At 41.5% G+C, this 27578-nt stretch overlaps 1 protein-coding gene across 3 annotated transcripts in view; it reads left to right on the top strand.

Annotated features, from left to right (window-relative positions):
* Window positions 1-27578, top strand: part of orc1 (origin recognition complex, subunit 1) — a 78025-nt gene that overhangs the window by 25290 nt on the left and 25157 nt on the right. For 2 of the 3 annotated variants that reach the window (XM_079672227.1, XM_079672225.1), the window contains exons 6-12: window positions 10321-10428; window positions 10539-10788; window positions 10874-10983; window positions 11420-11521; window positions 17825-17996; window positions 18244-18351; window positions 19951-20100. In XM_079672227.1, coding sequence (XP_079528353.1) covers window positions 10321-10428; window positions 10539-10788; window positions 10874-10983; window positions 11420-11521; window positions 17825-17996; window positions 18244-18351; window positions 19951-20100 — 1000 coding nt within the window. The remainder of the gene's footprint in view (window positions 1-10320; window positions 10429-10538; window positions 10789-10873; window positions 10984-11419; window positions 11522-17824; window positions 17997-18243; window positions 18352-19950; window positions 20101-27578) is intronic. The other variant, XM_079672226.1, reaches the window with a different exon arrangement.

Below are 27578 nucleotides of genomic sequence, written 5' to 3'. Positions count from 1 at the left end.
TTGCAGTCTGAGTCGAGAAAACAACAGAGGTGCCGATGTTTATTGTTAGGTCAAGAGTGGGACAATCTTTTCCCGGAAGGAAAAGCAGTTCAGTCTTGTCAAGGTTGAGATTGAGGTGATGAGCAGACATGCACTGAGAGATGTGACCTGGATCACTCCATCCAACACATCCACCCCAGCAGCTCTCTCCACAGCATATTCCTTCTCCCATACACCCAGACCCTCTGGCAGAGGAGGTGGCACTGGTCTCCTGCTCTCTCCCAAATGGAGCTTTTCCCTCTTCAAGCTACCTAATTTCACTCCTTCCACCTTTGAATTCCATGCCGTCACAGTAACCCATCCTATACAATTAACCATTGTTGTTCTCTACCGTCCACCAGGCGCCTTGGGGGACTTCTTGGAGGAGTTAGATAATCTCCTCTCACACATCCCTGAAACTGGCCCTCCCGCTGTACTTCTCGGAGATTTCAACCTCCAGACAGGGAAGATATCTGAACTAACATCTCTGTTAACCACCTTTGCTTTCTCACTGTCTCCATCCCCACCAACTCATAAAGCTGGCAATGTCCTTGATCTCATATTCTCAAGGAACTGCTCTACTTCTAACCTCTCTGTAAACCCGCTCCACACATCCGATCACTTCTTCATTTCATTCTCTCTACCCCTTTCCAAACATAACAACCTAATCTCTTCTAACTCTGCTCCTGTCCGCCGTAACCTCCGTTCCCTCTCCCCCTCTACCTTTGCCTCATCGGTGCTCTCAGCCCTCCCTTCCTCTGACTCGTTCCAACTCTTGCCTCCAAACACTGCTGCAAAAACTCTCCTCTCGACTCTCTCATCCTCTCTGGACTTTCTCTGTCCTCTCACATCGCGGCCGGCTCTTCAGTCCCCTCCTGCTCCCTGGCTAAATGATGCACTGCGTGCTAATAGAACCATCCTTCGGGCAGCAGAGCGGAAATGGTGGAAATCCAAACACCATGACGACCTCCTAACCTATCAGGCTCTCCTCTCCTCTTTCTCTGCTTCCATCTCTCAGGCAAAAAGCACTTTCTTTCAAGATAAGATCCAATCTTCCTATTCCAATCCCAAAAAACTATTTTCTATCTTCTCCACCCTCTTGGACCCCCCCAAAGCACCTCCCCCCTCCTCCCTTCTGTCAAGCGACTTTGTTAACCATTTTGAAAAAAAGGTTGATGATATTCGCTCTTCTTTTTCTGACTCACCTTTACTCACCGCTGGGTCACCAGACCCTCCCTTCACCCACACACTGACCTCCTTCACCTCTGGGTCACCAGACCCTCCCTTCACCCACACACTGACCTCCTTCTCCCCTCTCTCTCCAAGTGAGGTTCTTACCCTCGTTACCTCTGCCCGTCCTACCACCTGTTCTCTGGACCCTATCCCCTCAAACCTCCTTCAGACTATCGCTCCTGATATTCTACCATTTCTCACCCATTTCATCAACACTTCTCTAACTTCTGGTCACTTTCCAAACAGTCTCAAGGAGGCAAGAGTAAACCCTCTCCTTAAGAAACCCACTCTCAACCCGTCTGATGTTATTAACTACAGGCCCGTCTCTCTCCTCCCGTTCCTGTCTAAAACACTTGAACGCTGTCTTTAAACAACTCTCCTCTTATCTCCATCAGAACAACCTTCTGGATCCGCACCAGTCTGGTTTCAAGGCAGGTCACTCAACAGAAACTGCTCTCCTTGCTGTCTCTGACAAACTGCACACTGCTAAAGCAGCCTCCCTCTCCTCTGTCATCATCCTTCTGGACCTGTCTGCTGCATTCGACACGGTGAACCATCGGATCCTCCTTCGCACTGTCCAAGAACTTGGAGTTTCAGGCACTGCACTTTCCCTCCTCACCTCATACCTCAACGACCGCACCTACAGGGTTACTTGGAGAGGGTCCGAGTCCGACCCTTGTCAATTAACTACAGGGGTCCCTCAGGGCTCGGTTCTTGGTCCCCTCCTCTTCTCCCTGTACACAAACTCGCTCGGGTCTGTCATTAGCCCGCATGGTTTTTCATACCACTGCTACGCTGACGACACCCAACTAATTCTGTCCTTTCCCCGCTCAGAGACCCAGGTCGTCGCACGCATCTCTGCTTGCCTAGCAGACATCTCTCGGTGGATGTCTGCTCATCACCTCAAGCTCAACCTTGACAAGACTGAACTGCTCTTCCTTCCGGGAAAAGATTGTCCCACTCTTGACCTAACAATCAACATCGGCACCTCTGTTGTTTCCCCGACTCAGACTGCAAGGAATCTGGGTGTGGTCCTAGATAACAAACTGTCCTTCACTGCAAACATCGCTGCTACAACCCGCTGCTGCAGATACACACTTTACAACATCAGGAGGATACGTCCCCAGCTGACCCAGACATCAGCGCAGATTCTGGTCCAGGCTCTCGTCATCTCACGCCTAGACTACTGCAACTCCCTCCTGGCTGGTCTACCTGCATGTGCCATCCGACCTCTGCAGCTCATCCAGAATGCAGCGGCTCGTCTGGTCTTCAACCTTCCCAAATTCTCCCACACCACACCGCTCCTCCGCTCCCTTCACTGGCTTCCAGTAACGGCTAGAATCCACTTCAAGACACTGGTACTTGCGTACCATGCTGCGAATGGATCTGGCCCTTCCTACATCCAGGACATGGTTAAACCGTACACCCCAGCACGTGCACTCCGCTCTGCATCAGCCAAACAGCTCGCTGCACCCGCACTGCGAGGGGGACCCAAGTTCCCGTCAGCAAAAACACGTGGGTTTGCTATCCTGGCTCCAAAATGGTGGAATGAGCTCCCCATTGAAATCAGGACAGCAGATAGCTTACACATCTTCCGACGCAAACTGAAAACTCATCTCTTTAGACTCCACTTCGAGCGATAGAATTACTAACAAAGCACTTATATACTAATAAAGGGCTGGCTTTCTAAATGCCAGTTGAGTAGCACTTGAAATGTTTGGCTCTATGAAACCTGATGTACTTATATGATTCTGTTTTCTTAAAGGTTGTATCTTCCTGGTCGAATGCACTTATTGTAAGTCGCTTTGGATAAAAGCGTCAGCTAAATGCAATGTAATGTAATGTCAGCTAGACAGAAATGCGTGTGACGACTTGGGTCTCTGAGCGGTGAAAGGACAGAATTAATTGGGTGTCGTCAGCATAGCAGTGGTATGAAAAACCATGCGGGCTAATGACTGATCCGAGCGAGCTTGTGGACAAGGAGAAGAGGAGGGGATCAAGAACAGAGCCCTGAGGGACCCCTGTAGTTAATTGACAAGGGTCGGACTCGGACCTTTGAGATATGAGGTGAGGAGGGAAAAGTGCAGAGCCTGAAACTCCAAGTTCTTGGAGAGTGCGAAGGAGGATCTGATGGTTCACCGTGTCTAATGCAGCAGACAGGTCCAAAAGGATGATGACAGAGGAGAGGGATGCTGCTTTGGCAGTGTGCAATTCCTCAGAGACAGCAAGCAGTTTCTGTGGAGTGACCTGCCTTGAAACCAGACTGGTGCGGATCCAGAAGGTTGTTCTGATGGAGATAACAGGAGAGTTGTTTTAAGTAAGCGCGTTCAAGTGTTTTAAACAGTAACGGGAGGAGAGAGACAGGCCTGTAATTTATTATATATGTTTAATACATGTTTAATCGTGTTTTATGCCGTTTGCCAAGACTTGATAAGTCGCTCGTAAAACACGAGGTATGGAAACTAAGAGCACCATATGTGGTCAATTGTACAGCTAATATAACACAGCACATTAGTTGTATTTCCTTTAACGGGTGGATATAGAGTTGCTGCGGGGGGGTGGTTGAGATGCACATGCTGCAGTGGAGACGCTGCGCACAGCTGGTCGACAGCTGGGACATAAACCGCCAAATACAAAAACATAATTCAGATCCAGCCGTCGTGACTCCACTCCGGAGGGATCCCCCGATCATTTCTTACAGTTTCTCGTCAACGGGGTGTCTCCTGTCCCCGGTACAAACACACTGCCTGAGGAAGGCTATGTGTATTTTTTTTGTCATTAACCTTTTTCGGACCACTTATTTATTTATTTTGGTGACGATCCGACCTCCATGCTGCTACACTGGTTCAAGCTGCATCCACCAAACAATATGATTTATCTCGACCTCCCCAAAATAACCAAAATCTCACACAATGTGAGATGTTTTTTTTAGCTGTTCTGTCGTCATGTCCTGCGATCTTCTCCATGCAGTCAGTCAAAATGAATGAATGAAAGGGCGTTTCTTTGACTATTTATAGGCAAACATGGGCGTTACTTGAAACCCGCAAAAGCTGCACCGCATTTCGAGTCGGTTGTGATTTATAAAGGGAAACCGGCGTAGGAAGTGCCATACGCACTTTCCTCGCCGGTACGCAATGTTTGGTGAATCGGAAAGTGGCGGGAAATGTATGGACCTATTTTTCTGATTTCTACTACGTAAGCAACCTTCCCACGTCAATCCTACGCACGGCGTTATACATGAGGCCCCTGATCTGTAGTTAGCTCTCTCAGTCTGACAGCAGAGAACTCTCCCTCCACATTAGGCGCGTTCACACCGCAGTACTTTTCCCACTTTAGTTCCGATATAGTTCCGAAATGTTGCGTTCACACCAAACAAATCAGGAACAAAAATGAGTTCATGAGAACCTTTTTACCCCCTTTACCGTCCCTGCTAGAGAGCAGGGGCTTTCGTGGGAGAAGAAGGATCCTATTTCTGATTGGCTGGGCGGATTACAAACCATGCCCCGTATAACTCCCAAAAAGTTTTGTAAAGCCGCCATTTTATTATCCTTGCATAAGCATTATTAGCAATTGCACAGTGCAAAAACGCAGAGAGACTATCTTATGGCAACACAAAATAAAACGTGGGAGCGGTGGAGATGAGGAGGTGTCGGCATTCTGGTGATTTACTCGGAAGGCTTCAGTAGGAGCCAGTCCCCGGAAGCCAGTCCCCAAATCCGGGGACTTCCGGCCGGGGGACTGCAGGCTAAACCTTCCAAAACCTTCCAAAATGTTCCCACACCACTCCGCTCCTCCGCTCACTTCACTGGCCTCCAGTAATTGCTAGAATCCACTTCAAAACATCCCCCAGGAACTCATTGCGGTGTGAACGCGATCTGCTTTAGTTCATCAGAACTAAAAGAGTTCTCATGAACTGAGTTCTCATGAACTATTGTGGGAAAAGAACATGGTGTGAACGCCCCACTTGTTGTTGAAACAGCTCCTTATATCTTTTAGAGCAGCTAGCTAACCAGATGCTAACAACAATACAAGTAACCGGTTCTCTCTCTCTCTCCACACATGCACACACCCTCGAGCTTGAATGACACACAGAGACCAGTCGAGGGCTTTGATGTATGATCGGTGTGACAGTGGCCATGTCGGCAGCCCACATCATGTAGATTCAGACAGACAGTCCCCCTGTGTGAGGCAAACCCACATTTGCGCAGCGTTGCGTTCATAATACATTAAAAAATATATACTCCCGATGGCCAGTCCGGGCCTGCCTAGTACATACAGTGGCAATGTCTCAAGATTTAGCTAAATACACCTTTTTGAACATACAATAACACAAAGCAGCGCCGCCGCTATTTGTATATACAGATGTAGCGATTCATTTCAGACAGTTTAAAACGCGAGGGCCGTGATTGGTACGTGATCTGCCCTCGCTCAAGGGAACACCTCCAGCTTGACTTGAGACCGCCCCCGTGATAGATAAATGTAATTATAATGAAGCCAGCTGCAATGGATCATTGATCCACCAGGGGGTGCAGTGGGGTTCCACACTTAATCATCATCTTCACCACGATCATTTATGTTTATGTTCGCCAAATTGACATGAAATCACTGACACTTATGAATATACTGTATTCAACTTCATTAAAACGTTATTAACGTGCCTAAACTCAGTAATTCACCAAAAATATGTATATTTTAATGGAGCTTCGTCGGTCGATCAGGATCCCAAAGTGTAACGGAGGGATCCTCATCTGGATGAAGGGTGTTATTTTCCCCATAAGGAACAAGTCGCTGCAAATTATTCCGCTTATTACATGGCCACATTCTCAACAAAGTAACGACATGACTCCCAATATTAATTGAAATACTTTTATGGATTTAGAAAATGTTTTTATTGATTTAAAAAATAGTTGTATGTATTGATTTAAATTGACATGCATCCGCTAAGAAAAATAGTCCGTTGTTACAGTTTTTTAAACAGTCTGAATGAAACGGCAGCTCCCAGCTGTGTATTTACACAACAAATGGCCCATACACCACAGCTCTCTCTCCCCCCCCCCACATGGTGTAAAGTATCTAAGTTCATAAACTCAACAAGTACTATACTTGGGCACAATTTTGAGATACTTGTACTTTATTTAAGTATTTCAATGTTTTGCTACTTTGTTCTTCTACTCCACTTCAGTTCAGAGGTACATGGTGTACTTTGACTCCACTACATGTATTTAATACCTTTAGTTACTTCACAGATCTGGATTAATTAAGTGAAATATAATCAAGTGTTAAATCAGACTTTAGTTCCACCTGGAGTAAATCCACAAGCTACCCTGCAGTATACAAAGTCATTCAAACTAGCTGCACCTTTACCAGCTTTGAGAACACTTTCATGATCAATCATTATAAAACATATCATATCTATTATTCTGAAATTGACCAATCTGCACAATGACTACTTTTACTGTCGCTACTTTCACTATATTTTGATGATAATACTTTTCTACTTTACTTGAGGAACATCTTGAATGCACGACTTTTACTGTAACAGAGTATTCCTACACTCTGGGACTATTACTTTTACTCAAGTACAAGATCTGAGTACTTCTACTTTTATTCAAGTACAAGACCTGAGTACTTCTACTTTTACTCTAGTACAAGATCTGTGTGCTTCTACTTTTACTCAAGTACAAGACCTGAGTGCTTCTACTTTTACTCAAGTACAAGATTTGAGTACTTTTACTCTAGTACAAGATCTGTGTGCTTCTACTTTTACTCAAGTACAAGATCTGAGTACTTCTATTTTTATTCAAGTACAATATATATATATATATACTTATACCACCTCTGTTTATAGCCTATGAAAAAAACTATTAGAAATAGAAGGCTAAAGCTAACGTTAGCAGATAGTGACAATGTATGCAAGCTAGCTAGCTCAACGATTCCTTAAATAATATTGCCACAGAAAAACTTTTCAGTTCACATCACGCTCTGACGCTCCGACAGGGAGCTCTGCTCTAAACACCTGAACGGCCCGTTCTAACAGCTGTTCACCAGCGGTCCAGTCTGTTCCACAGTGACTCCGGACGCACAGTTAATATTAACGAACGCACCCATAGGTAATGTAGCTGCTGAAGCTAGACCATAATCTCGGAGCAGCAGAGCCTTATTATACATCCATGAGCAGAGCCGACAGGGAGGAAGACTCGAGCACACAGCTCGTACTTCATTATAATATATAAAAAAAGAACACCATGCGTGTCATGATGGCACATAACAGCTCACGGCCGCAGATTACTCCGGGTCCCAGCCCCCCCCATACCCCAAACATATTTGTATTGCAGATCTACATGAATCACACAAACGACTTATTTTGGATTCAAAACGGCGAATTTCGCCGAAAGGTGACAAGTTTGCATCACTGAATATAGACAGAGCACAACTGAAACATAACATCTGAGATGTAACAACATAATACACTTTTCGGGGATGCTTGGGATGTGAGGAGTGTTGGACACGCTTAGAACGGGCGTGTCGCCTGGCAGGACAGGAGAGTGTGTGCACCAGTCTGCCTTGATCTATGAATTCATGTCCATGACACTCACTGCTGCCCACAGCTGTTTTATAGAAGGAAATTCCTTCACTTCATGAAAGTGTTTTAACCACACACACCTCTACACACACATGACGGGTGTTATTTTCCCCATAAGGAACAAGTCGCTGCAAATTATCCCGCTTATTACACGGCCACATTCTCAAAAAAGTAACGACATGACTCCCAATATTAACTGAAATGCTTTTATGGATTTAGAAAATGTTTTTATTGATTTAAAAAATAGATGTATGTATTGATTTAAAAAATAGTTGTCTGTATTGATTTAAATTGACATGCATCCGCTAAGAAAAATAGTCCGTTGTTACAGTTTTTTAAACAGTCTGAATGAAACGGCAGCTCTCAGCTGTGTATTTACACAACTAATGGCCCATCAACCACAGCTCTCTCCCCCCTCCCCCCTTGATCTTTCTTCTCCAGCAGCTAAATTAACGGTAGGTTACTCTGAGTGACAAGCTTACAGTTAGACACAACACTGTAATTGCAAGTGACCCTCAGTTAGTTGACTTTTATGTTCAACTGCTAAATTCTTTACTGATACAAAAGGGCTTCTACTGTACCTAATTACCTTAACACTAGAACCGCCAGAGGTTTTTGTATAGGCCTACCTAAACCCGTCAAATCCCGCTATTAGAATGCAATTTTTAACATAGGGTGCTACATAACACACTTTCAGGAAAAGTCACGGACTGAGAGACTTTAATATTTTATTGAAAAAAAGTTACATTGCACACAACACACATCACACAAATTGACCCGATTGGCGGTTCTAGTGTTAAATAAACTCACTAATTAATGAAACCAGTTCAATACGCATTATTCTTATTCTTATCATTCTTTATGAGCGCAGAAATAGTCTTAAAATCAGATCTGTTTTTTAAATGAAATCTGACGGTAGGCAGTTAGCTCTGATCACCTATGATAAATGCGCCGCACCTAATCGCTGGCCATTCAGCCACAGACACTGTTCGAAATGGGGGGGAGCTAGAGGGAGCTTGGCTCCCCCGAAGAGGGAGGGAGCTCCCTTGATGGCTGACTTTGAGATAAATAGGGGGAGCCCAAAACAATCGTGCATATTTTTGTCACACAGATTAGAAATGTTGAGTTTCTGTAAATAACTGTTCTTGAAATAAATAGTTATTGTTCATTACAGTTTCTGAATATTTGTTTTATATTTGTGAATATGTCTGGGTGTTGCCATCTGTACGTGGCGGCGCTGCATTCTTACTTACGTTGCTATGGTTATGGCGGTGATGCCGGCGCGGTATTTGAAATGTTCATATTGATATTTTTTTAATTCTGGCTTTGTAATAAAAAATATGGCAAAACGAAAACAGCCAAGCGTCACAGCATTTGGATTCACAAGCAAAGAAGCGAAGGAGTCTAAAAATGACAACGTGAACGGAAAACAACTTTTAGTTGGCCGGCTGTAAGCGGCGTTAGGGTCGAGCTTGACAGCTCCACACCGAGGGAGAGGCCTGCCGATGCGGAGCCTGAAGAGGCTTCAACAACGGCCACATCCAACGGCATAGTGACACCGTCTGTATTAGTAGAAGAGTGTTTTTATAGCAATTGATCGCATCCGCGCTGCTGCGCCAGTCAACAGAGCGTGGGTGTGACATATTTAGTAGCAGGATGTGCTCTGAAAAATAGGGCTCCCCGAAAGCAAATGGGTAATTCGAAAACTGTATACAAATCAAACTGTAGACGGTGTGAAAGCACCTATTGTTTTAAATAATGGTCGGAATTACCGTGGGACAGCACATTCTAAACTAAAATGTTCAATCAATAAAGTAACATCTTATCTTAATAATATCTTCATATTAATAATAATAATAAATCATACAGTATGTGTCCGAAAGTGAGCAAGAGGAAGCAAACACAAAAATAGACTGCATATTAAAGCAAACGATTGTAAAGGTTAAAGTATGAGCATAACACATAAAGAAGTGTAATGTAAACATTTACATTATGATTATTTAATATATAAAGACTATATATTATTGAATTACAAGATTAGATATACTTTAGTTGATCTAAAATATTGATGTGTTCAAATGCTCTTCAAAACACAACTGAAAGTCCATGAAACTTGTCTTTCTGTATTTGTGAATGAAGCGCCATCTCCTGGTTAAAACCTGAAATAGAAAATCTGGCAACGCCCTCTTGGAAAATAGTGGGAGGGCTTAACATTCCTCTATACTGGTCTTTGGCAGGTAGTAGGCAGGAAGCTGTAAGCTGGAGTCCGAAACTCAGTGCTACATCTGTAGGGGAAACACTGCTGTGTGCAAATTAGACAACTAATCAATCGCATTTGACATCCATTGTCTAAGGGTGGGCCCATAGTACCAGACCTGAAACAATCCCACTGACCCTTCTAGACACACCTGAAACCTGTGTTAGCTGCTTATTGGAAGTCTGACCAAACCATTAAAATATGACAGATTTTACTCTGATGTGTTCAGTGCTGAAGTGGATAATGAAACCTCTCCGATGCTGCCGGTCACCGCCACACCGAGGAGCTCCAAGAGAAAGTCGGCCCAGCTGGTGTCCTCTCGAATCAGAAAACAGCTGTGAGTGCAGAGAGCAAGTCATCCTTTTGTTTTTTTCATTGCCCTGATTAATCAATTAATGTATTATCCTGGAAGATTGAGTACTAAAGCTTCACTGTCTGTTCGATCAGGAATCTTCTGGACGACCAGCAGGACCTGAACTCAGACGGAGAGGACGAGGACGAGTTTGTTCCATCCAAAAAGGAACTCCAGAGCAGCAGTGAGGATGATGATGGTGGGGAAAAGGAGGCAGGGCTGTATAGCGATAATGAGGTGCTGGTTAAAAAGGGCAAACATGCTGCGGCAGGTTGTCGTACTCCTCGCTCGAAGCAGAGAACTCGCACCTCTACCAGAACGCCGCGAACAACTCCAAACAAGAAGGTACAAGTCCTAGAAACATCTCCAAAAGACAGAATGTTTTCACAGTTTTTTTATTTTCTCACCTTGTTTCTTTTAACTTTGTTAGCAGATAACACCCGGCACACCACGGACTCCTCACCACGCCACTCCCAGCATCCCCTGCAGGTTGAGACCAGCCCAACAGCCTGCTAATGTTCTGGAGGAGGCTAGACTGAGGTGTGATGCAATGTCATTTGACATTGTCAATGTTTGAATTTATTTCATTCGTCGATTTATTATATTATTACTTGGTTAGTTTAATGTTTGTAAATTATTATTATTGCAAATTCCCAAAATTGCCTAAGTTTATGTCTTCAATTTTTTTGTTTTCGCCAAAGCAAAAAGTATTTTCCATGAAACAGAACTGCATACTCAGTAAGCCCATATGCCATGAATTTACCTTTTATAAAGTTGCTGAGAAAATGGTAAATCAAACAAATTACCAATTATTTTTCCACTTAATCCTCTTAGTAAATTCTCAAGTTTTCTTTTGATTAAATGTTAATCATCTGGCAGATGATCTGCAGAGTTAACTGAACATGAATAACTTGTATTTTATTGTTAATGTTATTTTATTATTTTATGTTTAATGTGAATCAATCTGTCTCTTCAGGCTGCATGTGTCCTCAGTGCCAGAGTCTCTTCCCTGCAGAGAGCAAGAGTTTCAGGACATCTACAGCTTTGTGGAGAGCAAAATTGTTGATGGCACAGGAGGGTAAGATCCAGATCCCAATCCTGACTTTGGTCCCACAATTGACAATTCCCCAGATCTGTCACTTATATAGAAAAATAGGGGCTCTGCTTCAAATGGCAGCTTTCTATAAGATCCATTCCCCACACCAAGGTATATACAGTATATGTTTTTGTTGCAAGTTTTGTTTCGGTTCGGTTTTCGTACAGCAACAGTCGTTTGGGCACAGTCTTAGTCCACACGGACACGAAACGGGTTGTATCTGCTACAGTTCTCTATCGTATAGACCAGGGGTTCCCAAACTTTTTCAGCATGAGACCCAAAACAGAAATGTTGTAAGGGACCCAAGCTCAAAAAATGTCTTGATTTTCCATAATATCTACAGATATAAACAAAGAATGCAACACACCATGAATTTAAAATGTAGATGAAAATATAAATTTTATTATAAAAGTGCATCGCAGCAATTAGGTTTCTCAACATAACAACCTTCCCTTTGAGCTTGCCCAGAAAAAAATAAGGATCAAAGCAGAAAGACGAAACATGGTACGTGCAGTCAAGTATATACAGTACAAATTTCAATTATACAATTATCAAAAGTGCAATATTAAGTTTGTCACTAGCTCAAAAACTATGTACACACCATTTTAAACTTTTAAATGAACAAAGAACAAACATGTTGTAAACAGAAAGGGACAAAAACACTAACTGAAGTGCAGTCAAGTGTATACAGTACATCACAGGTAAAACCAAATTTAAATTATCAGAAGTGCAACATTAAGTTTGTCACTAGATCAAAAACTATGTACCGTAATTTTCGGACTATAAGCCGCGCCTTTCCCCCCAATTTTCGACCCTGCGGCTTAAATAACGGTGCGGCTAATCTATGGATTTTTACAGCTAACGGCCACTAGGGGACCTCCTAAATCTATGGATTTTACAGGTTGCAGTCCACCACCTTTAACTCTATGGCAGGGGTGGGCAATTATTTTTTCCATGGGGCCACATGAGAAACAAAAAATATTGTGCAGGGCCGGGCCAAAAGGCTGAACTCAATTCTGCATAATATTAATTGTATTTCTTTATAAAAAGCAGTAAATAGCATTGTTTTGACAAGCTGGTAAGAGTATATGTTATAGTTGAGCAATGAAAAAGTGAGGTTGCCTTAAAAAAAATGTAATTTATTCAATCAAATTTCCCAAAACAATGGTAAACAAAATGTGAACGTTTTTCACCATTTCTGACTCATATTAGTGAAAATTTTCAGTCGCATTCACTACAAAACACATTTTGAGTTTCATATACTGTTGGAAAGTTGTGTAAAGGTTCTTAGCATTCTTAAGACATCACAACATTGTCTTTGTGCTCCAAACATTCAGCAAGATACATCATATTGAACTGTCACTGAACATCACTGAACTGTGATTTTGAGAAAAGGCTTCCAAAGAAAGTGTCCAAGTTCACTGCTAGTTGGTTCCTTTACATGCCTACATTTGTAGTCTAACTACCTCATTTGGTGTTTTTAAGTTCTTTTTTCTTGTTCAGTGAGAGAAATCTAGTCTCTGCTGGGCTTTAACGAGTGCATCGAAGTCAGGTTGAATGTCTGAGGTGGAGATGCGAAGCACAGCTGACAGATGATCATCAGTGAGAGAGGATCTATACCTGGATTTCATAAACTTCATCTTTGAAAATGTTTGTTCACATATGTAGGTAGAGCCAAAGAGAACCAACATCTTCTGAGCATGTCTCCTCATGTTTGGAAAGTTCTCCTCCTCGAGAGAAGAGTAGAAATCCAGCAGAGATCCTGACTTAAAGCGCTCTGCCAGTACTGCATCAGACTGCAGGTCAATGAGTTCCAGCTGAACATCACTGGGTGCATTATCCATACTGCAGGTAAAGGGAGAGGAAATCATGAGCATTTCATCCTCGATTGTTCGGAGATCTTCAAATCACCTTGAAAACTCACCATGCAATGCTCCTAACATGGATGAGTACCTGCGGAGGTGATCAGCTGATGGTGTGACTTCTTTCAGGGTTTGCATGTGAGTGAGAGTGTTGCTCTCCAGTTGGCTTGAAAGAAACTGCATCTTTCTCATGAAAGCCTTCACCAGGCTGTGCATTTCATGAACAAAAAGGCCCTTGCCTTGCAGTTTGGTGTTCAGTTCATTCATCAGTGCAGTCACATCAACAGCAAATGCAAAATCTGCCATCCAGTCCTCGTCTGAGAGCTCTGGGATGTCTTTGCCTTTCTTCTCACAAAACTCTTGAATCTCTGCTTTCAGGTCCCAAACTCTTTTTAGCACTTTGCCCAGGCTGAGCCATCTGACAGCTGTGTGGTAGCCGATGTCACTATGCTCAGTCTCATGCTCCTCCAAAAGTGCAACAAACTGTCTGTGATTCAATGCCCGTGCCCTGATGAAGTTTACTATTTTAGTAACAACATCAATAACATTGTGAATTTTTAGCACTGACTTGCACAACACATGTTGGTGTATAATACAATGCAAAAATACCAATTTCTGATCTGCGTCGATTTCAGTCACTTTATCTTGCATACGTTTCAAAAGTCCAACATTTTTACCTGTAAGATTTGGACAACCGTCTGTTGTGACACCTGCCAGTCTGTCCCATTTCAGTCCCAGCGTGTCCATGCACGCATTTACCTCCGTGAACAGATCGCTCCATGTCGTCGTCCCTTTCATCGGCCGCATTGCTGCCAGCTCCTCCGTAATCTTGAAGTCCGGCGTTATCCCACGGACAAATACGAGTAACTGCGCTGTGTCGCGGACATCACAGCTCTCGTCCAAAGCCAAGGAGATAAAGTCAAAACTTGCCACTTCATGTTGCAGCTGAAGCTCCAGATTCCCCGCAATGTCCTCGATCCTTCTCGTCACGGTTCGCCTGGACAGCGGGACTTGCTCAAAGGCTTCTTTTTTTTCAGGGCATATTAGTGCTGCAGAGTCCACTAAGCACTCTTTGACAAACTCCCCCTCTGAGAATGGCTTACTGTGTTTAGCTATTTTGTGGGATATCACGAAGCTGGTCTTGGTTGCTGCATCCTTGGATGTGTGAAGCTTGGTAAAAAAGCCTTGCTGCTTTTGCAGCTTAGCTAGCAAAGCGTTCGATGTGCGCGCCCTTTCAGCATCAGTCAAGTTTTTGTATTTCTCCGCGTGTTTCGTCTCGTAATGCCGACTCAAATTGTAGTCCTTGAACACGGCGATCTGCTCCCCGCAAACTAAACACACGGCTTTACCTCCGACTTCAGTAAATAAATACTTAGCAGTCCAATTTTTGTTGAAAACCCTACATTCGGCATCTACCTTTCTTTTTTTTAGCATGAGCTGACATTTTTGAGCGCTAAAGTCGTCTTGTGACAATTATCCAATAACGCGCACGTCTTGATTTGACGTATTGCGTCATTATGTACGTGAATAAAAAACAACTTCAAAATAAAAGCATTGCAGCTTTAGTCCATGCATGAGGTAAAATTAGAAAATATGTTTATTTTGTAATTTCCAATTAACCTTACACGGGCCGGTCAGAGTCAACCAAAGGGCCGTATGTGGCCCGGGGGCCGTACAGTGCCCAGGTCTGCTCTATGGGCTCTATGGCCGGTCCGCGCCCCCCATCTTTAAGCGGCGGGCTCCAGCAGGAAAAGCTGGAGGCCGGAAAAGAGTGAGACAGGTAGCGTGCAAAAGTAAAAGTGGAACCGAGAGTGGTACGAGAGACAGAACGAGAGCAAGACAGACAGACATTACGAGAGCGAGACAGTTTGTCCCCGTACCACTGGTTGAAAACCACTGCTGTAAATCACTGCCGGTACGTGCGCTGGGAGCGCACCGTTTAAGTTTGAAAGTTGAAAAGTTTGTGTGTCTGAAACGCTATGTGATACAGTACAGTTTACACAGCACAGTACATGTTCTGTAGCTACTATTGCACTAAATGATGACACTTGAATACGTTATGCAAATATGCAACTTGTTTGTTGAAATGTTAATAAATGGGAGCTTCCTCAAACAGCCATCTCTTTCCCGACAATCCCCTCTCTGCACGAACCCTTACATATGGTAATTAAACATTAAAACACCTGAGGCTTATAATCCAGTGCGGCTTATATATGTACACATCATTCAATTTAGCTGCTGCGGTTTATATTCAGGTGCGCATTATAGTCCGAAAAATTACGGTACACACATTTTTTAAACACTTTTAAATGAACAGAGCTGTTTTAAAACAATCCGAGAGAAAAATAAACTCCAACACTTGGCAACTGATTAACTTTTTTTTTGTGGAGGCTGACTTGATAGGATGCCCTCAGTGCCCCTCTGTTCCCTTTGAATGCCTGAAAATAACAGAGAAGATATTATCGTTAACATTGCTGGGTTGTTGGGTGATTTTTAATACCAGCCGGCATATGCTGTATACCCAATGTGGACCTGGCAACCGCATTTATAGCGCATTACATTACATGTTACTTGTTAGACACTTTTATCCAAAGCGACTACATACTCAATACTCTGGGGAATCCCCACGGAGGGATTTTGACAGGGTTGTTGCACAAAAGACCCAAGCGCGCACAGAAGAAATCTGAGAGCAGACATTTCACGAGCGCACAGAAACAGCCTGAGTGCAAGGAGAAGGTTTTAAACTGGAACACAGGAAACCTGTAAACGCAGCAATATATCTGAGTGCAAGCGTACAGTTTGAGCAGAAGCAGAGCAAATCTAAGCGCAAGCAGGCACTATTTGAGTGTGAGGACAGGGTTTGAGGGAAAGAAATACATATTCTGAACGTGAAATCAATAAAGTATGCTCTCAAATTTAAAGACCACGCTCTTGAATAAAGATAACCCCCATATGTTTTCCTATGTGCATCACACTGCAGCAGTCACGTCCATGCGGCTGATACTTTCTTTCGCTTTCCTTCTCATACTGCCGGTCACTTTCCCTCTAATCTTCCTGTGGTTATTGTTTTTAAACACCGCTCTGTGCCGCTGCAGAATGTAGTGGACTCGCGGGAGCGAGTAGAGGACGCGCGGGAGCGAGCAGCTGGCGGTCCGCTCCGGGGCTCAGTCTGCATTTCATCCAACTTTGCATTAACGAAACAATTTCACAACAGACCCTGAAAAACTCACAAAAACCCAAAAACAAATGATTAAAATGAGTGACTTACTTTTCTGCCGTCAAAACACTGCTTTTTGAAAGACTCTTCTTTGCAGATGAAAAAATCCTTTGATTTGTCCCGATGCAGAGGATGTTTTGTTTGGAGATGCAGGTCCAATTTATTCATTTTCAAGCTTTCGTTACTGAGCACCTCTCCACATAAAACACACTGAGGCCGCTCCTCACCATTTTGTAACAGCTTTTGTGAAGCCAACGTTTGAAAACTCCTCTTTGTATCGTCTTTTTGCCATCATGTACGATCGGGATTAATCAACAGACAATAAACTTTCGCGGGGGACGCGTCAGAGCTGATACAAATACAATATTTTATTTTTTGTTTATTTGTATTTAGAAAATGTAATCATTCAATATACAATGCTATATTGCATAATTTCATTTTCAAAATAAAATAAAAAAATTATTAAAAAAAATTATTTGCAAAGCAGCCATCTGCTCTGGCGCTGTCTGTGTGTAGCAATGCATTTAACTGGCGACCCAATCAAAACGGGTCCGCGACCCAAAATGGGTCGCGACCCTGAGTTTGGGAAAGGCTGGTATAGACGGTTCGTCCACACGAGGCCGACAGGGAAACGCGGATAACGATAACGCATCCCAAAGTAGGTTGAGCCGATTCCGTGTGGACGGAAGACTTTTTTTTATATCGAATTCGGTTCGTTTTCGTCTCCGTGTAGATGCAGCCTTATCCTGTGAGACAGTTTGCATGTGAACTGGTAAGCTGTTTCTGAAGTCCTGAAAAAGTGAAACTGCCAAAATGAAATAAGAAAACTAGATGGAATAACCCAAACATTTGAATGTATGTCCATTCCTTCAGTTTAAATCAGTCAATAATTATTTTAATTGTAAATCAGTGTCACTTTAGTTTGAAGAAAAAATATTTTCGTGTATCCCTCATAAACAGTGCCAGTTCTTTAGTACAACGTTAAAATGTGCCGTTACTGTTAACATTAATAAGATTGTAAACTGTTTGCTGGTTATTTCACATTTATTTTTTAAATGATCACATTAACACATCTATACACCTTTTTAGATATTGTTGTTTTATATTGTACAATTCGAATATTTGTGCTTACTTATGTTGAGATTTGATCTTTTATTGCAGATTTTAAACGATTTATTGTGCTGATTGTTGTTCTTTGTGTCTCAGGTGTATGTATATCTCAGGTGTGCCAGGCACAGGTAAGACAGCCACCGTTCACGAGGTGATGCGCTGTCTGCAGCACGCCACCGACATGGACGAGATCGCTCCCTTCCACTTCATCGAGATCAACGGGATGAAGATGACTGATCCTCATCAGGCCTATGTCCAGATCCTGCAGGTGACAGCTGTTAACGCCACACCAAAAACAAAGGGGCATGCACAAATGATTTGATGTCGTACATTTTCTAAAGGTCAATTTGAAACTGCTGTTGAAATAATATAACAGTAGAATAAACAATAAAAATGTTGGGATGGAATTTTAAGCCTGCCAAAATGTTGGGGGTTTTTACTTTGTTTTTTTTAACTTTAATTCAACAAAGTCCACACTCTAGTGGGTTCACTGACTGAGTGGTCTGGTCCTGCAGAAACTCACAGGTCAGAAGGCCACTGCCGACCATGCAGCAGCTCTGCTGGAGAAAAGATTCAGCAACCCTGCACCCAGGAAGGAGAGCACCGTGCTGTTGGTGGACGAAGTAAGTTCATATTAATGAGCTTTTTAAATAACTATTTTTCAAGTATAAAATTAAATCAGCTGACATTTAATGTCTCAAATTGAAACAAACAACAAATGCATCTCCTAATAAACATGTATCAAAGCCCGATATATCTACTTCCTCTGCGCCATTGTTGTAAAAAAACATTAATGGTCCCTGAGTGACATGTTCCTTTATCACCAAGACTGCACTGTATGACTCACTTAATGAAAGAGAAATCACTCGGGCATTTTAAACAACAATAAACTTCTTAGTTGTTGTAGGAGCCAAAATATCTTACTTTAAATGTGCAGTTTAAAACATTTGAATTGTATCGTTAAATTGCCATTTGTGCTTTGGTGTAAGTTAATGCATTATTATTATATTTCTTGTGAGAAGTCAACATTGATCCTAGACCGGGGCTACACCCCATATTTTCCATATACCATAAGGTCAGGAATGCAGAGCTCAGGTGAGCTCAAGGTCGAGCCGTGACACAGTTTTTATTTTTTCTTGCATTTTTGATATAAATAAGCCTTCTTTATTCACTATTTTTTGTTTTTCCTATGGTAGCTGTTGTCAACTACCTGGGGTGGTTATACATGAACATGTTGCTTAAAATGTAACATTTACTTTTCAAACATGTCAGATCCTCGCTTCTTTTTTTATTACTGCCATCAAAGGCTTGTCAACTGCTAACTGCATACGTTCTCCTGGAGACTCAGTTTGTGTACAGCTGTGTTTATGAACAACGAGGTCCTGAGTACGTACCAAGCTGAGAGCGGGGGAATCGAGATGGACATTGATGTTGTTGTTTGCTCTGGTGCCAGGTCTACAGCAAACACTTGTTCATTAACAGATGTTGACAGAATGTGATTACAGGTTGTCATCTTACACATTTCACCCATTGGTTTAAAACGGGTTTACAGTTTCAGTTTTTTTTTTATTTGAGCATTTCATGAATGTAGTAACGTGACTTGCACATCTTTCTTGCCATTTCTCAGTGCACAATGAAGTGTCAAAAAGCTATAAAGATTTCACTAAGATAGAGAGAAAATATTCTTATAGGAATTATAGTTTGAGGAAAATATGTAATTACAATATTATGATGTAGGATTATTCACTAACATGCTGATGTTAAGCAGGTTACAATGTTGTGTGCAATCAAACATACTAATACGCTTTTAGAACCAGAAGAAACTTTTAAAAATAGATATATAGGGACTATTTGCAGCTATGAAACAAAATCCTCAGACAGCTGTTTGCCAACTGTGACGCTGGGACCAAAATATATGCTTTAAAAACATTTCCCTCAGAGGCTGATTATGATATTTGGACACTTGAAAAATAGTAATTGATTTTAATATAGACCTGTACATAACTTATTTTTACAAGAACATTTTATATATTTTGAAACTTAAAAAGAAAGTCTTTGACATTCATCGTATCCTTTTTGCCCATCATTTTGAATTTTTTTTACTATAATATGAACTAACCCTAACCCTAAGGCCTAGTTGTTCGACCCTAATGTTGGTACCAGAAGATGGATGTGATCACGTGACGGCATGCTAACCATCTTTAACCCTCTGTGTGGTACAGTTGGACCTGTTATGGACCAGGAAGCAGAACGTCATGTACAATCTGTTTGACTGGCCGACACGGCGCCACGCCCGCCTTGTGGTACTGACCATCGCAAACACCATGGACCTGCCGGAGAGGATCATGATCAACAGAGTGGCCAGCAGACTGGTGAGAGAGCTAACCCTGTCCAGTGGAGCACTTTAATCAGCTCTAGGATCAGTTTACACTTTCACTGCTGTTCAGTTTTCTCGTCTAGAGCAGAGGTTCCCAACCTGGGGGTCGCGACCCCCTTGGGGGGTCGCCAAAGATCGCAGAGGGGGCGCCAGGCCTCAGATGATTTGAGGCCTAATATCATATTTAGAATTGAATTTTTTTTTTAAAAAATGTACATATAATTTTCTTTTTACATATCATTTTTTTTACATATTGTAACGCAATACATGATTGTCGCTAAAAGCCTCGTCTCTACATTACAATAAAATATAGAAATTAATTGATTAATTAAAATAAAAATTCAAAAAATTCATCTGATACTCCTCCGATTCGCGCCAACATTGACGTTACTGTGTCAGCTTTCATAATAATAACAGTTTGATGCGCTTGCTAGCCAGCGACCGACTTCATAAGGTGAATATGTTTGTCTAAAAATGTCTGAAAAACGTAAAGGAGATGACAGCTCATCTGCAATCAAAAAGAAAATGAGGACCTACCTAGAGAGCTATCTTAACTTTGGTTTCTTGGAGAGAATGGACAAAACCCGCCCAGAGTCTGTGATATGCAGAGAGAAGCTAGCCAACGAAAGCATGAAACCCAGCAAAATGAAGAGACACCAACAGACCATGCACCCAGAAACAGTCGGGCGTGATCGGGACTTTTTCATAAAGAAACAATACCTTGCAAAGGCAAAGAAGCCAATGGATATTAGAACAGCGTTTGTTAGGGCTGGCAGCGATGCACAGAAGGCCACCTAGGCCTCTTTTGAATTTGCACTTTTAATAGCAAAGGCAAAGAAACCGCACAACATTGGCGAGCAGCTCATTAAGCCAGCTTGCATTAAGATGGTTGAGAAACTGTGCGGCCCGCAGGTGGCGGAGAAGCTAAAAACTGTACCACTGTCAAACAATACGGTGAAAGACAGAATTGAAAAGACGGCAAGTAACTGCGAGCTGCAGCTGCTCGAAAAGCTTGGAAAGGGGCCATTTGCCATACAACTTGATGAAACCACAACTGTAGCCGACGAGGCTGTGCTGATCGTTTATGTGCAATATATCGATGGGGAAGATTTGAAGCAGGACATTCTTATGTCAGTCAACCTTACCACTACCACCCGGGGTGAGGACATTTTTAATGCAGTGGATTCTTACCTCTCATCCCACAATCTTTCCTATGAGAATTTAGTTGCATGTTGCACAGAGGGAGCTGCCTCAATGATGGGGAAAAACAAGGGATTTAACAGTCTCTTGAAAGAAAAGGCCCCACACTGCACAATATTTCACTGTGTGATACATCGCCAGGCCCTGGCCAGCAAGAAACTGTCAGAAGACCTCAGCAAAACACACTCAACTGTTGTTAAAATAGTCAATTTCATCAAAGGTCGCCCCACCAACAAGCGTCTATTCGCAGACTTGTGCGAGGATGAAGCGCACCAAACCCTCTTCCTGCACACCGAGGTGCGCTGGCTCTCACACGGCCGAGTGCTGGCACGCTTTGTAGAACTGAAGGAAAAATTGAAGAGTTTCTACAAACTCGTAACCGCGCACTGTCAGAGCAAGTGACTGAGTCATTCTGGATTAAAACAGCATACCTGGCCGACATCTTCAGTCTCTACAATGAAACAAACAAGCGTCAGAAATGTATCATTTTTTCTTTAATATAAATGTTTCTTCTGCGCGTAAAGTGTTGGTTTCAGTTGGATTATTTGTCACAGTTGCTCCGATCAGATCGGTCTCCTCCATTTTGTAGATTATTTACGATTTTTTAATCCACATAAACACATCGCCAAAATCCTGCTTACTTTGAGCATGTGTTTTAAACAGTTGAATCCCTTTGTGAATTGTTTTCACTTGCGCCGTCCTTTAATTTCTTCATACAGCGGGCATCCAAATTAATTAATCCTGAGTCCAATAACCAACAAAGTCACTCCAATAGTGCTCCTTAATTACGCTTTCATCCTCCTTTAAGGAAATACTTCACATTCATCCAGTTTGTGACAGTAGTTGTAGCATTTGAGACTTTTAAACTGTGTGTGTGTGTGTGTGTGTGTGTGTGTGTGTCTTCTGTTAGACAGCTATATACCTACATGTTTGCATACATTCACAGTAAATATTTATTCAGTATGATCTTTTCTGACAAAGTTGTTCCGGTGCCCAACAGCGAATCAGTTTTTTGCGGGTCCACTGCAGCGAGGCCAAAAACTGGTTCGCATTTGGAACAGACAACCTGCTGGGCCGGAACCGAGAGCCGCATACGTAAAAGGGTTACGTCGGACGCTGGGGCCAGATTAACCCGAGCAATAACAGTTATTGGCGAATATGATTTAAGCAGTAGAGCAGGGAACACAAAGTGAATAGACTGCGTTTTTGTATACATTATTTTTCCACTTGTTATGGCTATCTGCTCGCTATCGATTGCTTGTTTGAAGAGCAGCATACTGTTTCAGCGGCATAAGCTGCTTTTCTGTTGTTAAACAGTGTCAATTGAAATGTTTTAAAACATTTACTTATTTGGAAATATGCATCAGGGGACGTTGCTTGTGTCAGTCAGACAGTGATTTACTGCTCTGTTCTGCGTTGTTGTTGTTGTGAGCAGCATTACAGAGAAGACAGCGATGTAAACAGTGATTTCATGATGTTGCACAACTTGCGCTCCAGGAGGTGGTAAACTGAACCGCACAGAACTGAACTGATATTCTGGAAAAGGGGTAATAGAATTGAATCCAAAAAACAAAATAAGAATGTTCCACAATATGTTAAGTTGAAATTACGTGAGAAAAACAATTTAATAGTGAATCAAAACACAGGTTATTGCTCAAAGGATTTACTTGAAAGCCACACAAGTGCATTCATGGAACTCCAAGAAGATTAAAATATTTACCCTTAAGCACAAAGGCAAAGAGCAAGGGAATTTGAGAGTCCACCAAGCCAGACCTGCAAACTCTGTTTAGTAACATATCTCCAGGACTTGACTATGGGGTGCTTTTCTTTAAATAATTAGCAGACTGTCATTTTTTTTTAATCAGACTTGCTTAGTTTGCAGTTTACAGGAAAAATACAGAGAATGCATCATTTAGGGCATAATGACAAGTTCAGACCTGTAAAAGAGGAAAGGATGTTAAGAACTTCCTTCCAGAAAGCCTGAATATACTGTACAGGCAGACTCATAAGAAAAGTACCTTTTTTTTATTTCCAAATTTAACACGTGAATCTGGGATATTGGGATCAATTTATTCAGTAAAGTTGGTGTCATACCGTATATGTAAGTTCTCATTAACCACTTAAATTGGATTAATTTAAAATGGGTGTTTATGGATTGTGTTTGAGCCTCCAGACATGCCTTCTGCCATTCCACTATTCTTCAACCAAAATGACACTATTTAGGTTCTCACTCCACACCAGTCTTCTATTTTCTGAGGAACCTTGAGAACCATCCAATATAACTCCATAGAAATGAGAAATGAGGCCTCTCTTGGAGTGATGGTTTACTATAATTTCTTCCATAGAGGTGAGACAGGGTTCCCGCGGGGTCTTAAAAAGTCTTAAATTTGATAATCTGAATTTAAGGCCTTAAAAAGGTCTTAAATATGACCAAAAAAATAAGAAGGTCTTAAATATGATTTAGAAGGTTTTTAAAATGATGGGATTTGAAAGGTACTTCTGTTTTGCGATCGCGTCTAAAATGTGTTTTTGGGGAAATGTCTGGGCTGCAAAGTAACCACTACGGTAATAGCCTTTCAGTTCCACCCAACCATTTGTATTGAAATAAATCAACATGGAGCCAGTAATCACTAACTTTGTTTCCCCCGGCCCCTTATCGGAGAACACCCAGCTAGTAACCTAGCAACCAAGCTTCAGCTAGCGGCAGTCAGAAACTCATGTCTCTTCGAATCTACTTACAAATAAATATGGGGAAGTGTAAGTTCAACCGTATTTGGTTGGAAAACATCGAATTTAGTGCTTGGTTGAAACCAGTGGAGGGGAACATGTTTGAAGCCCGCCGCACCATTTGCAAAATAAATTGGTGTTCGTTTTGCTAATGTAGCGTTAGCTAGTGCAGCGTTAGCTAGTGCAGCAGCTCCCGCAACAACACCGGAGGACCTCCGGCGACGTTTCGGTCTACGTCGTCAGCCCGAAAAGCGGAGGTGATGCTAAATACAGTAGTTAAACACCAATCATACAACGGCAACAATGAAAGATTGTAGCCAAGGCAGCAGAGCTCTGAATATAGCTATTGTTACTCTTTCTCTCCCCACACACACACACACACACACACACACACACACACACACACACACACACACACACACACACACACACACACACACACACACACACACACACACACACTAGGGCTGCTCGATTATGGCAAAAATCATAATCACGATTATATTTGGTCAATAATTGATATTACGATTATTAAATAATTTGAACAGTATCTTTTTAACTGTTGATTACCCTGAATGTATAATTGAACTGAAAAACCAATACAAAAATAAATTAAATAACTTACATATTTAAATAAATACTATCCAAATAATAAATACCAATAAACAAGATCAACAAATGTTTTGGAGCGCACTTCCACAAGCTACTAAACATAAATAAATACGATAAATAAAAATAAATGAGACTAAAATGAATTAGATCAAATGTGTTGTAGTGCACTGTCACAACCTAGCAAAGCTAAATAATAGTTTTTTTCAATTATATTGTTTTTGTAATTGTGGCAGGCCAAAATCGTAATTGCGATTTTAAAATATGATTAATTGCAAAGCCCTAACTTGCACACAGACACACACACTTTTTGGCACAGTTCTGTGCTGTTATGCTGTTATGTCAGTCATTGTTCTCATGTTGAACATGAATTAATTTACTTTGTAAGTAATTATGGGAAGTATTTCTTCTTTTATAGCAATTTTCCTTCATAGTTTCTTGCCGTGAAATAGGTCTTGAATTCTATTCAAAGTGGTCTTAAAAAGGTCTTAAAAAGTCTTAAATTTGAGTTCGCGAAACCTGCAGGAACCCTGTGAGAGAAGGAGTGGATAAGGATTTTTGGGTCTTGGATATGAAGCTTATGATCTGCAGGAACTTGAATAGGTGTTTAGTCTGTCATATTTCCGTTGTAAATCTTGGAAAGACATAAGAATAGTGTATCGAATAAATCTCCAATCTTACATAAGCCTTTATCGGCCCAGAATTTAAAGTCCATGTCTTTCTTACCAGGTGTAAAGTTACTGTTGCCTTAGATTGGCGAAAATTGGGATAGTATTAGTTTCATCTCTGTATTTATGAACCTCATACCGAACCTGTATTGTATTTTTGAAGAAGGGATTCTGCTTACATTCCTTAAGTTCTTTGAGTTTAGCCGAGTACAAATATAGGCTCAGTGGTAGAGGAGATGTGTTATTTTTTTTAGGGGTGCACCGAATGGGAAATTCTTGGCCGAAACCGATACCGAAAATAGGAAACAGTTGGCCGAAAACCGAATGCCGAAAGGCCGAAAATGATTAATAGAAATATATATATATATAATGTTTACATTTTTTACCAATGTTGTTCAGCTGCCTGATTATGGAAAAATAAATGATTATGGCAAAACTTAACTTAAATAATAATCACTATTATGGGTCCATAAAACATTTATTCGGCACTTTTGAATGCATACAGTACATTAATTCCAAGTCAAGTGCATTTTATTTTCTCTGTAGGATAACTACAACAAAGTGCATTCCGAACAAAGCCAAGGTGCTTTAAAACTGCATAAACATCTAGGCCAGTAGGCCTCCAACAAAATAGTGTAAATAAAGACTGTAACAGCCAGGCCTTCAACAACAACAAATGCACCTATGAGTGCATGCTTACAAATGTGCAAACTGGATAAATCCACATGAATGTAACTATTTACAAATGAAATTACAATTGAATTTCAAGAATCTGTAAAAAAGGCTGTCTGTCCTCATAAGCAAAGTAGTAAACATTGTATAAAGATACATAAAGTAAAAACTGGATGCAAAATCCACAATCAATTACAAATTAAATTACAATTTCAAGAATCTGCAAATAAGGTGGTCTGTCCTCATGAGCAATGTAAACAACATTGTATCATTTAGATACCGAAAGTACAATATATTGAACACTGTGCTGCTGTCATTTCCCCCTAATGATAACCTGAGATGGTGAATTATAACTCACAATGAAAATTGTTCAGGAAAGTGGGTATAGAGTAGACATGTAGAACTAGATAAGCTTATGATAAGCCAGCCTTGTCTACTTATTAAGGAAAAGTGGGAGGTTATGTTTAATGAACAGTAGCTTCTCTGCTTTATCAGACATAAGTCTGTTCCTCTTCTCATCAAGCACATGAGAGGCAGCGCTGAACAGTCTCTCGCTGTCAGTGCTTGTGATTTGATCTTACTCCGCATATTTGTCCGGGTGTTTTGATTTCAAGTGGTGGAGTAATCCCGAAGTGGTGAAAGTCTTTGCAGTTACACCCCCTCGAGAAATGTCAGCTGAACACGTTTTACAAATCGCAATCCGCGCCTCTTTCTCTGATATTTTTAAATATCTCCAAGCGGCAGACATGTTGGCTGTGAGCCAGCCGCGAGCATGGTCGCGCACCGTGCTTGTCGCCGCGTTTTGATTACGTCATCACAACAACACGTTAGCTTACCAATGTAACCCTGTTCTCTAACATTCGGCGATTAACCATTTTCGGCCGATAATTTTCGGCGGCCGAATATTCGGTGCATCCCTAATATTTTTTAATGCTTACCCAGGAAACTGGTGTTTCTAGTGAGAACCAGCAGGAGGCAACAAAGAGTTGGGCTGCCCAATAATACCATTGAAGATTTGGTTGTGCCAGACCTCCTGTCTCATAGGGGAGATACAACAAAGATATGCAGAGCCTAGCCCTTCTACAGATGTAGCACTGAATTTCGGACTCCAGCTTACAGCTTCCTGCCTACGGCCTGCCAAAGACCAGTATAGAGGAATGTTAAGCCCTCCCACTATTTTCCACGAGGGCGTTGCCAGATTTTCAATTTCAGGTTTTAACCAGGAGATGGCGCTTCATTCACAAATACAGAAAGACAAGTTTCATGGACTTTCAGTTGTGTTTTGAAGAGCATTTGAACACATCAATATTTTAGATCAAATATATATATATCTAATCTTGTAATTCAATAATATATAGTCTTTATATATTAAATAATCATAATTATAATGTAAATGTTTACATTACACTTCTTTATTTGTTATGCTCATACTTTAACCTTTACAATCGTTTGCTTTAATATGCAGTATATTTTTGTGTTTGCTTCCTCCTGCTCCCTTTCGGACACATACTGTATGATTTATTATTATTATTAATATGAAGATATTATTAAGATAAGATAAGATGTTACTTTATTGATTGAACATTTTAGTTTAGAA

This window comes from Notothenia rossii (assembly GCF_949606895.1).
Source record: "Notothenia rossii genome assembly, chromosome: 1".
Taxonomy (NCBI): domain Eukaryota; kingdom Metazoa; phylum Chordata; class Actinopteri; order Perciformes; family Nototheniidae; genus Notothenia; species Notothenia rossii.
This window is presented reverse-complemented; position numbering and strand designations above follow the sequence as displayed.